At 37.5% G+C, this 12,539-nt stretch overlaps 1 protein-coding gene across 1 annotated transcript in view; it reads left to right on the plus strand.

The window, feature by feature from the left end:
• The window catches only part of INSC (INSC spindle orientation adaptor protein), a 119,584-nt gene that overhangs the window by 54,561 nt on the left and 52,484 nt on the right, over window positions 1-12,539 (plus strand). Inside the window, exons 3-5 of the mRNA XM_058807395.1 lie at window positions 9,420-9,765; window positions 10,270-10,322; window positions 11,906-12,029. Coding sequence (XP_058663378.1) covers window positions 9,420-9,765; window positions 10,270-10,322; window positions 11,906-12,029 — 523 coding nt within the window. The remainder of the gene's footprint in view (window positions 1-9,419; window positions 9,766-10,269; window positions 10,323-11,905; window positions 12,030-12,539) is intronic.

Genomic DNA, 12,539 nt, shown 5'->3' on the forward strand with positions numbered 1-12,539 from the left:
AATTAGCTTTAAAGAAATTCAGATTAAAAATAAGAAACTTCCAACCAAACTTCCACTGTGATTCTAGAACAACCATTTAATAGAACGTATTTGAGCCCTCTAAATTAATTTTAGAGTGATTTTTAAGCCATTTATGAACAAGTCATCTGATCTGGTTGCTTCTAGTATCAAATGTGTTGGTTTGATGGCACAGATTTCCTTTTCCATCTTCTGACTTCTACAGAAACATATAAACCTGTACACAAATATTGAATTTGTTTGATTGGAAACCGCTTTCTTATTTGAATGAGACCACCTAAAGTATTTTTGCCTTCTCATTCCAGTATTTGTGACGCTGTGTTGCTACTTTTAATCTTTTAAATTTTTCTGTTGAATATTCTGATGGGAATCTTAGAAAAGCTAACATCAGACTGTCCTTTTCTCACCTTTTTTTTTTTGACAATTTTAGCTCGAGTTACTGTGTAATAGATGTGAACAAGGGTCTCCAAATTTCTCTAGTCTCCTGAGTGATACTGATCTCATAGCTCCCTGTAAAATGCTTGTTGCTCCCTTCATTAAGTAATCCAGGCTTTACTTAATCAGAAGGGTTAGGACCTTAAATGAGTAAATAGTAGAAGGTGAAAGGCTAATGCTGCTGCTCATAATGCATGTCATAACTCCTTTGAATAAGGCACAGAGAGCTGTAGTGTTTGTTATCAAACTACAAATTAAAGCAGATTTGGAGGAAGAAAAAAACAATGTTCAACAAGGCACTAGTGCTGTTTTCATGGACTCTTGTGTTAGTCTCCAAATTAGTCATTGCTCGTGATTTTGTCTGAGCACTTCCACTGCCTGTGGCCCCAAATTATGTCCAGTGTTGTTTTTCTCATTTTCACTTTTATTTCTAGCTCTCCCTCCTTGCCAGGTGTCTCTCTCTTGTAGCATAATCTTATAAGGCCATGAGGAATATTGTCCCCTTCAATTACAAGTGTAGCCTGAGCATTGGGAAGCAGTGAGCCAGGGTGAGCTCTCTTGAGCACATTCTCTCCTGTTGCTGGTCTTGTTCACTTTTGTCCTTCACAACACAGGAAACATGCCCTGGTAATTATGGGAGTGAGAACTGTTTGTGTACTCAGGAATCTGCAATTTCAATGTGTGCTGATGGCAACATCCCTTCAGGATTATCATCATGCTTCAGTCACCGTGTCAGATTTTAAACTCCTGGATGAATCTGCAAGGAAGTTCTGAGAAGATTTGTCATGCAATGTTCCATGAGGCACATTCCTCTTACTTTGGGCTAAATTAAGTCAAAAGTCACGGATTCTGCCATTGTACACAAAGCTAAGCTCACTCAGCTCTGCTGTCTCATCTCTCAGGAAAACTATGATTGCTGCACTTTTTTGCAAGACCCAGGCTGTCATTTGCAAAGAGATTGAGTCATGGAATCCTTCATCTTCAGTACTACTTTTGTCTGTGCACAGAAGAACAGCTCCAAATCATCAGGTAACGAGAATAAAAGAACCAAAAAGAACAAATATCCTTCACAAATCTATATCATTCAACCAATATCGTCACCAGATTTTTTTTTTGACCCATCCCTCATGTTCAAATTTTACACTGGTTAAAATTGCCCTTTTTTAAGTGTGGTAGATTCCTTAAGTTGGATAAAAGCTCATTAAGTCTGATTTGAGTCCTTAACAGTTTGTTAAATCTGAATATGCCAAAATCACAGGGTCCAACAAACTTAGTGGTTTTCCTTGGTTACTATCTTGTAACAACACTGGAAAAGCAATAATATTCATTTTTAGTATGAATTAATGATATTATACAAATTCAACAGACATTTTGGATGGTAAGCATTGTGACAATAATATAATGTTCTTTGTTCAGCTTTGCTTGAAAAGAGGCTAATTAACAACCTTATAGTGCCAATAACTTGTTGATAGTGGGGCTTTTTTGAATTTTCCTCCTTCCTCTCAGGAAATTGTAGTCTTTTACTGTGGTCTTTAACTTCTGTGAGCTCAGTGGCTTGTGTGTTTGTCAAGATAACTACTGTTTTAGCAACTTAATGTGCCAGGCAGGAAGTAAAACTCCTCAAAACCTGCTTGAACCTTGCCTTAGTATCCCTTCAGCTGATGGAGGTTGGATAGGACTGGACCTACTTAACTATTCCCATGGACAGCAAATTAGTACATAAGTTTATACCAGACTTTACATGAACTAATCAGCAAGCTTCGCTAGGCTGTGGTTTTACAGAGTGACTTCCTTAAGTTCTGCAGTGTGCCAGCAATTCTGGACTGGTATAATATTTTCCAGACATCTTTAGAGGGACAACTTACAGTGAGGCTTTCTCAGAAAAATGTAAAGATCTGAGGAGAACACTGGTGCAGCATTTAACACTAAATTATTTATATGGCCTTTTCAAGAGGCTGATGGAACAACTGTAAGTTCTCACATCATACCTTACTTATTACGAGGGATAACTGTGTTTTTACTTTCCTTATAGACTTTTCTACAGTGGTGATCTTAGAGTAATTTTGCATTATTCATTATACTGACTAAATTGGGGAAGTTGTCAGATTTTGGTAACTGTAACAATTTTGAGTAATCATTAAGGCTAATTAAAATAACCCTTTTCATACAGGCTGTTAACTTTTTTAAAACCTAGAAACTAGCTTTTATTCTTGTGTTCTAAAGGTTTAAATAATTCATACTAAGGTCACCTTTTGTCACAATGAAGTTGGATTTCCAGTGTCCTGTCGGAAAAGAAGTAGGTAAAATTAAGAGGGGAAAAAAAAATACCCTGCAAACCATCTGGCTGTACTTTTATCTTGCTGCATTGAGTACAAAACCTAAATATTTGTAGGATTCTATTACCTTAGGAATGATCTTCACAGTAAGTGCACTCACTTAAAAACCGGGAATCTGATTCTTATCTACCTTAAAGCTACTCTGTGTGTTTTAAGCTATCTCTCCAGCTAGTTCTACAAAATTTTGCCCAAATCAGTGCAAATACAATATTGTGTATCTACAGGGCTCTTTTATGTGATTAATATAATGTAAAGCAATTGAAGAAAAATGAGCACTGTCTCTATGTCTCTTCACTCTCTCCTTCCACTGAGAGTTGAGTTTTGCTGGCCATTGTATTGATGTGGAAATTGGCCCTGGCTATATTGCATACCCATGAATAATTCTGAAAAGATGAATTAGAAAAAAATTAGAGATTATTTATTTTCAAAGAGAGGGTGAAATTCATTCAGTAAGTTGTTTGTTGCCAATTAATTACCTACCACTAATTAGAACAATAAATTTGCACACAGTTGTAAGATTTGGAATTGACTTTCACCATAGGCTTATCTGGAAGCAGTACTAAATGCTATCATTAGGATTGTAATAAATCTGTCATATTAGGTGAAAATGGATAAAAAGGCTAAGAAGCCTTGGAAACATAATTTGACTGAGCAGAAGTCTCTACACTGTATAAATACGACCACTGGAATTATTCACATGAATTGATCAGCTCCAACTTCGACACAATGTTATAAAACATGAAACTTTTGCACTTAGTGAAACTCAGTGCTAAATTGGAGGTATAACTCTTTTTCATGATAACATTTGCAATTTAAAATAGAAGTGTGTGTGCTGCCAGTAAAATGGTGGTAAAGAGCTTCAAGATGGAAATTTTAAACAAATGATCTAGTCATTAACTCTTGACTTTTGTATTCATGTAACACCAACATGAGAGAGATCAATCATTTTGATATTAATCCACCTTGTCTGTCCTAAAAATTCTGATTTGTTAGTTAACAAACTACTTAAGAGATGATAGAAAATAGCAAAAAAAAAGGGAGGAGGGAGAAGAGAAATGCTGGTAAGAGAACTTTGAATATCATATGTCTCTTCTTAGATATATAAAATAGGAGTATTTTTTTAATGTCTTTACCCAGGAAGAAATTTATCTGCAATGTGTTATGTAGTGCAGAAACATCTATATTAAACAAGGTCCAAACATCTTTTGAACTAATACACTTCTAATGGGCTGTTGCTCTAAGCTGGCCTCAGCCAGTGACACCAGAGGATTTTTTCCAAATGACACAATTTTTTAAAGACTATGTTTTTTGGAAAGCACACTAGAATTCAGAGTATTCAAATTGCTTCTTAGTCAAGTTCAGTTAAGCGCTCTTGAAAACTGTGTCAAATACTTTACAACCTCAATTAAAACAGAACGACTTTTAAGGAATGTTGGAGACATTCTCTTGAATTTTCTTTTTGCACTGAATTATTTTTACAACTGTTTTTATATTAAATGCTGCCTTTACAATGTAGAGTCTAGATAAATTGCTTTTTTTGTCAGTATGCCACAGCATACAAAATTCAGTAATTTTAACTAGTGGGTAGCTACTGTCCATCAATGCATCTTTACATCTCCCTTTCAAGAAGGAAATCCTAAAGGCACAGGAGCAGGCTGGACCCATGTGCTGCCAAAAGATGAGCCAGCAGGGAAGAAGTCTGGCCTGGCTGAACAGAGAGCCTTGGCTGGAATTCAGGAAAAAAAAGGCAAGTTTATCACCTTTGGAGAAAAGGGAGGGCCACTTGTGTGAGCTACAAGGATGTCATGGGGTTATGCAGGCAGAAAATTAGAAAAACATAATTAATCTGGCTATTTCTGTAAAAAACAATAAGAGAATGTTTCCATAAATACATAGGCAACAAAAGGGAGGAGGACCTCCTCCTTTATTGGATGTGGAGGGAAAATATGGTGACAGAGGATGAGAAAAGGCTCAGGGCATCCAATGCCTTCTTGCTTCAGTCTTTCATAGTAAGAGCAGCTGTTCTGCAGCTTCTCAGCCCTGCCATGGAAGATGGGCAGGAAACAGAATGAAGCCTCCATATTCCAAGGGGAAATGATGACAAAAGTCTACAGGATGGATGGGGTCTACCAAAGGATGCTGAGGGTCCTGGTAGAAGTGCTCAGTGGGCAACTTTCCATCATTTACCAGCATACCTCTCCGTATAGAGAGGGGCCGGGTGACTGCTTTTAGCCAGTGTGACACCTGTATTCCAAAAGAGCCACAAGGTGCATCCAGGGAGCTACAGGCCTGTCAGCCTCGCCTCAGAGCCAGGGAAGGCCATGGAGAGGTCATCCTGGGCGCCGTTGTGAAGCACATCTGGAAAACCAGGGGATCCGACAAGGCTTCAGAAAAGGCAGGTCCTGCTTGACAAACCTGACCTCCTCTGACAAGGTGACTCACTTAGAGGATGAGGGAAAGGCTGTAGCTGTTGTCTGTCTGCCTGGACTGCAGGAAAGACCTTGAGATTGTTTCCCACAGCATTAAGCTGGAGAAACTGGCTGATCATAGCTTGGATGAATATTGTGTGTGGCAGCACCCTGTGCTGGGCACTGGTGATGCCACACCTCGAGTGCTGTGTCCAGCTCTGCAGTGCTTCAGTGCAGTGCTCCTCACTGCAAGACAGACATTGAGGGGCTGGAGAGAGTCCAGAGAAGGGCAACAGAGCTGGGGAAGGGTCTGGAGCACAAGTCCTGTGAAGAGCAGCTGAGGGAGCTGGGGGTGTTCATTCTGGAGAGAAGGAGGCTCAGGATTAACAGATCTCTTTTTATTATTGCCTGAAAGAAGGATGGAGCAAGGTGGGGGCTGATCTCTTCTCCCAAACAACCTGTGATATGACAAGAAGAAATGCCCCCAAAGTAACCCAGGAGAGGTTTAGATTGAAAATTAGGGAAAATTTCTTCACAGGAAGTGTTGTCAAGCACTGGAGTGGACTCCCCATGGAAGTGCTTGTGTCACTATCCTTGGAGGTGTTTAAAGGCTGTGTAGAAATGGTACTTAAAGACAGGATTTAGTGATGGACCTGGCAGTGCTGGGTTAATGGTTGGGCCTGATGGTGTTAGAAGTCTTTTCCAACCTAAATAATTCTATGATTCTATAAAAATCAGGGTCTTAGCCAGTTAACGAGATACTTTTGCTAAATTAGAGAAATCACACAAGTAAGGTCTCTTATGGTTGAGGAAATCTTGTTCAATGTATTTAATATCTGCAAAAATAGCTATAAAAGTAGGACAATATGAAACTGTAAAATAGAAGAAATCAGCTAATGAACATAAAGTAGTACATGTGAGGAGGTAAAGGGAACTGAAGCACAATTTTTTTCTTCACATGTATAGTGAATACATTATTTATTATCACATGTGAAAAAGATTCTGAAATCAAAATAAGTGTATTTTCAGAAATGTAAAGATGAAACAGCTCTTTGAAAAACACTTTAGTAAAAAAAAAATTTTAAGAATTGTTGGAAAATGGGGATTTTAAAGAAAGTGTGTTTCAAATGCATAAATTTACCTGAATCTTGTATGTTGTGTCCTGTTTTCCCCATTACATCTTCGGACATAGGGAAACTGGGAAAAAGTGGGAAGAGTAAGGAATGATCAGAGGGCTGGAATACTGTCTTATAGGGGGACAGACTAGATAGACTGAGTTTCTATACCATGGAAATTAAATAACCTAGAGAAGATGGCGTAGAGCAAAGAAAATAATGAATTGCATGAAGAGGGTGAATACAGAACCAGCATTTCATTTACACTATCTCTTAGAATATAGCAGCTAAAGTGTTTGGGTTCATATCTCCTGGTAGCAAGTTTAAAATAAACAATAAGAAACACTTTTTCATACAAAAAAATAAACAATGTGAGACACTGCCACTAGATGCTGCAAAGGCCAAAAGTTTAACTGAGTTCAAAAAGGGATTAATGGTGACTTTTGTTTCATGAATTGTAAAAACATCCTACTCAGGCACAACTTCTGGCTGAGGAAGTTCCTAAACCACTAATTGCCAGAAGATGGGAAGGAGGGGTTGCTCAGCTCTTGCCACACTTCTTATAATCTTTCCTTATGCATCTCCTAATGGGCATGTTGGGACCAGGATAATGGGCTAAACAGGGTTTATTTGTTTTTTTTTTGTCTGAACCATTATGGTTGTTTTTATTTTGTAGGCGTAGATTTTTCTTTTCAGTAATGGGGAGACAAAATGGAAATTTCCAGCTTGTTTTTTGAGCTCTGTAAATGCCATCTGGAATATGATTCTTAACAGCTAATTAGGGATGATCACACTTTTTTGCTTTCTTCATTTTAATATGTAAAAATGAATATACAAATTAATCTGCAGAATGCCTAAGATGATTTTCTCTACATACAGTGAGATTTGGATGAAGGTGAATAATTTATGTATTTCATTTGAGTGATAATGATGTGTGTCTAATTTAAAGGACAATGTGTCAGAACAGCTAACAGTAAGCAGGGAGTTTTCTATGGTCCTTTAGAAGGAGATGAATGGTATCATTTTCTGCCCTTGTCAGTTAAGGAATATTAAGTTTCAATTTAAAAAATACTCTACATTCTACAGTTATACTTGTGGCAATTAGTAGGAACAGAAGCAAACAAGGAGAGTTTCTTTAACATCCATGCTTTTTTTTTCATTCTGCAAATCTTATTTCCTCTTTTTCTTCTCCTTAGAGTGAAGAATGGCTGCTTTTTGGGACTAAAGGAAATATGAATTACTTTTTTTTTTTCTTGTTGTTTTATTTTGGTGTTTTTTTCCTCACTAACTTTCTGTTCTAATTTTTTGTCCATGTGAATTTATAATGTAGAAGTTTATTTCTACTTACTAAACAGAAATTTAATTAATCATCACAGTGCACTTTGGAAATGAAAGATACATTACTCTGTGTCAAATGAGTTTATCCTGTTCTGCATGCAAACTATGCACATTGTTATAAATCATGGTCTCAAACTTCTAAAGTTGTTGTTTTTGTTTATTAGGAAACCTTGCTTCAGATCCAAAAAGGCAATAAGGAGACTACACATACCAAAGAGAAAGTGGGCCTCAATCGATCATGAAATGCAATTACACAATATTCAGGGCTGAGTGAAATAAAGACCTTAAATAGCAGTAGCCTGTAAAGTTCAAAATTAAAAGTAGTTTCATCATATATTGTGAAAAGGGAGATTGAATCAATGAAACTGATCTCTTGAATCTTGTTTGCTGTCAATTTACATGAAATGATACTTGAGGTGAGCCTCCTTTTCCTGTATATGTAAATACATTTTGTTTATTTATGGAATATTACTGAAGTGATCTGGCAGGAGATTTCTGGAGTTCAGCTGATGCTCATGGTGTAAATGGAAGCACAAGATTTGAAAAAGGCTTCCACCTGGTCTTCCTTAGCTTAGCTAATGTGATTGCAGATTTTATTCTAGCAGTAAGGCTTTATACAACAGCACAGAATGTTACTGCTGAGTTGCAATAAATCAGTATCTGAATTAAAAGAATAGGGAATTTCTTTTTGTCCTTTCTGGCATAGTATCATAAAATCTGCACATATATCCAGAAAGTAGACAACAATCTACTATTACTAATCTGTCATATTAACTGTAGGATACCAATAGAAATTTGAAAAATTAGTTAAATCTATTTTCTCTTCCTTTACTTAATCTAATCTCTTTAGCTTTTATTTTCAATTCTTTGGAAAATTTTAGTACGGTTGGGGTGAGGATTAAGATATTTTTATTAGGATCTGGGTGCCTTATAAGAAAAAAAAATAGGCATCTTCATCTTGAGACTCTAAGAAATTTGTGACCCCTCAAAAATGAGCTCAGAATCAGTGCAACTTCTGCCTCAGGTACCGCATTTTACTGGCTGGAGGGCGCAAGGGCACAAAATGGAGGCTCACTGCCCTTGTGTCAGGGGACACTCGTCAAGGAGCTTTTCAGCCTTGCTGGTTCACATCATATTTGTTGTAAAAATGTGCTTTGGAAGTCAGTGTGCAAAATGTATAGGGAACAGTGAGAAATAAGGGGGAAGGGAAAAGTCTGATCAGGGAGTAGAATCCAGCTCTAGTTGCAGGGATTATGACATGGAACAGATATTGCAGTATTATTCACTGTCTTGCTTTGGCTGCATAAGTTTGGAAGGGCTTTGGAGAGGTGCTGCAAGGTAGAATTTTATTTTAAGCACTTGATAGGCCAAGTGTCTAGAAAACCTGACAGTCCCATAAACAACAAGCAAACACACCCATAACTCTGCTCCTTCTCCCATATAAAACTCTGAAAGTACAAGAAACAATTTCTTAAAAAAAATTATCAAAAATTCTTTTTATTTATCTCTAATATCCACTGATTTCTCAAACATAATTTTATAGTGGTGTATGTGGCATAAAAGTGATTAGAAACCCAGAACTTGCTTTTGGGATAAAGAGCTAAATGTGTCACTGTGTTACTTACTGCAAGCAAATTGCTTGTTCAGTTATTTGCCTTTGGTCAATCAGTTGCAGCCTAGGAGCTGGTGCAGCTGTATGGTGCTGCTGGTGGTTATTCTAAGGTTGCTTTGCTTTACCTTATTCTTCCCTCTCTTTCTCTGCCTTCCAGCATGCACCTAATCCAGGTGGACTCTGTTCAGCGATGGATGGAGGACCTGAAGCTGATGACAGACTGTGAATGTATGTGCATTCTCCAGTCCAAGCCCATCAGCATTGAGAAGGATGAACAAAATGAACTCATCCTCTCCTCACAGTACAGCACTTGTGATAACTTGCAGCTCCTGCTGAAGAGAGCTTGGATCATCAGCACTGAGCTGACCAGGATTGCTCAGAAGCTGGAGAAGAGCAGGTGGCAGAGGGTCCACAGCATGACAGTGAGAGTCAACTGCCACGTGCACTCCATGATTAACGAGTACAACACCTCCTCCAGGAGCTCTTCAGAAGAAATGCACCAGGTGAGAGGATGCCTTACCTGATGCGTTTCTCTCACTTTTTGAATTTTTATTCTATTGTAATAATTAGAACTTGCTTTAAACAATCTGTAAGAAATTCTTACATACTGGTACTGGTCCCTTGTTTAAGACTTTCCAATCCCTTTTCAGCAATGAAAGTCTTCTTGACTTACTTTGGGTCCTATTTTATCAAAGGCTTTTCTGAATGTTAATAATGTTGACAAATCACATGGAAAAAATGTTTTGCTTTTGAGGACTACAGAACTACAGTATTTTGACACCCCATCTGTGAGTTCCTTTGCATTTAAAATGTGGAAAATGCTATTTTTTGTTTGTAAACCTCAGTTTTATCTCTGCCAGTTTTATTCAGAAAAGTAGATGAAGGGTGCTCATATGAAATATCTTTTGAGAGTGTTTTCAATTAACAAACAAGGATTATTTATTTCTGTAAAGCAATTGTGTGTATGGATTTAACTTTAAAACCATTTTCTCTTGCTCTCTCTGCAGCTTGAAAAACTCTTAATAGACAAGTGTTCAGAATTTACAGCATTCACAGAAAGGTAACTTAAATTTTGTTGTTGAAATATTAATTTTGCCGATTTATTATGTTGTAGAACTTCTAATGAGCAGCACAAAGCCATAGGCACCCCCTCAATTGTTTGAACTAGGCTGCTGTAACTCTGCAAGGCTTTCTAAATGTTAATCTCTGGTGGATGAAGGGAGTTGCTTTTACCCAAACTGCATTCTAATGAAAGATGGTATCTGCTGTTGCACAAGGAGTCTGATATAGACACAAAGTTACACACAAGTGGATTTTTCAGGACTTTTAGACATCGCGGGAGAAAGTCTGGCTGTGACAGGTATTGGTGACAAAGTTCCCTTCTAGTTCTGTGGAGTCAGGATTTCAGCTGGTGTGGAAATTTGGATTTTGAGACTTGTCCTTGAGATTTGTGTTCCTGTATGAACATATCCATGTATTGTAAATCAAACAAAAAAAAATACACATTCCTTCAAATTGTAGTTGTAGATTTACTCATCTCCCTGCACTCTGGGATGCTGAGGCTGAAAAATAAATTCTCTGTAATTCTTCTCATGCTATTTCCGCTTTCTAACATAAGTTACCCATTTCCTCCAGCACAGTTCAATCACTCTTTTTTTGTTTACTTTAAACATTGTGCAAGTCATGCTGTTTTGGGGATATCATCAGGGAAAAAGCACCATCTAATTATCAGGAAATAACATTTTTTGTAGCAGTATTGCTTTGTGCCAAACCCACAGTGCTCACATTTGTGTTTTATATTTTACTATAAGACACATGGATTTAATAATGATCTCCAATCTAAGTGTCTGCCCTAAATCAGACCTCTCCCTTCTTGTCTTTTTTTGACAAAAAAGATATAGGTGTCTGACAGACAGGTAGAGCTGAAAATGTAACCTGTGTGCAGGTAGAGGCTGATCACCCAAACTATGTCTTCCATTACAGTGGCCTGCCTGAGTGGAAGATGTTTTGACAATAGAAATTAATGTGTTTCTGTGAGGAAGTATTTATTTCATTTGAATTGTTTAAAGTTTTCCATCTTTATAGAATTTCTTCAATTACAGCCAAACATCACTGGCTACAGGATAACTGTTCTAATTCTGTAAAGGTGCTTTATGTATCTTTCTGTAGACAGGCACAAATTTTATTTTTGATTATACTGTTTAACTCATCAGGGCACACATTTCTTGCTTCATCCTTATCCTGCTATCATTAAACTATGACAAAGAAGGTAAAGAAACAAAAATAACTGATATATTGATTATGAAAAATGGGTGGGTATGCACAGGAGCAGTTGAAATGGAGGCATCCAAGAGTGAAACTATCAGCATAAGAGGCAAAGAGCAGTGCTGCACTGTATAAATACACAGCATCTGCAGCAAAATTTGCCTGCAGTCTGTGAGGTAAATTGGGATCTCAAAATTATTCAGTAGTGTCCATACTTTCACGGTGTATTTACTCTGTAGACAAAGCTTTGATTAAAGTAAACATCCTTGTGAACAGCTGAATTCCAGTTATATACTGTGGTTAACAAGGGGCTCACCTCTGATAATCATCTGTTGCGTCTTTTTTTCCTTCATCCCTTTCTCATATCTTTCTTTTCAGGTGCTTACAGACTGAAGACGAAGAGATACTGAAGTCCATGAAATCTTGTGTTAACGAAACACTCACGACCGTGGCCCAATATTTTGGCCAGTTGATAGAGCTGGTTTTAACACAAGAGGTACAGGTTAGTTTTTAGTTTAAAAAGTTCCAAACCAAAAAGATCTTCCAAAATTGTTGGATCGTGAGGGCAACAATCCATTAAGGATCCAAGGCTGGGTTGGATGGGGCATCTGAGAAACCTGATCTATTGGAAGGGGCCCCTGCTCATAGCAGAGATGGCAACAAAATTATTTTAGGGGCCCCTTCTCACTCAAGCCATTCTATAATTCTGTGATTAAGAGGAGGATTACAATTACAGCTCTCAATTTTCAACAAATTTATGATCAAGAACTCACATATGTTGCAATGAGATTTAGGTGTTCACATTCTCAAATTCTCCAATAACCTCAAATCCCAAACAGAAGGATCTCTTGGCTCACCATGTTATTTGTTTTTCCTGATGTCTCTTTCTTTCAAAGCATCTAAATGATGACTTCTGATTGTCCCTTCCAACCTTACCCATTTTGTGATTCTCAATCTGTGAAATACACTGAGTAATTACTCTGAGGCTGAAAATGCATTATTTTTTTTCCAT

The sequence above is a fragment of the Ammospiza caudacuta genome, chromosome 6, assembly GCF_027887145.1.
Source record: "Ammospiza caudacuta isolate bAmmCau1 chromosome 6, bAmmCau1.pri, whole genome shotgun sequence".
NCBI classification, from domain to species: Eukaryota; Metazoa; Chordata; class Aves; order Passeriformes; family Passerellidae; genus Ammospiza; species Ammospiza caudacuta.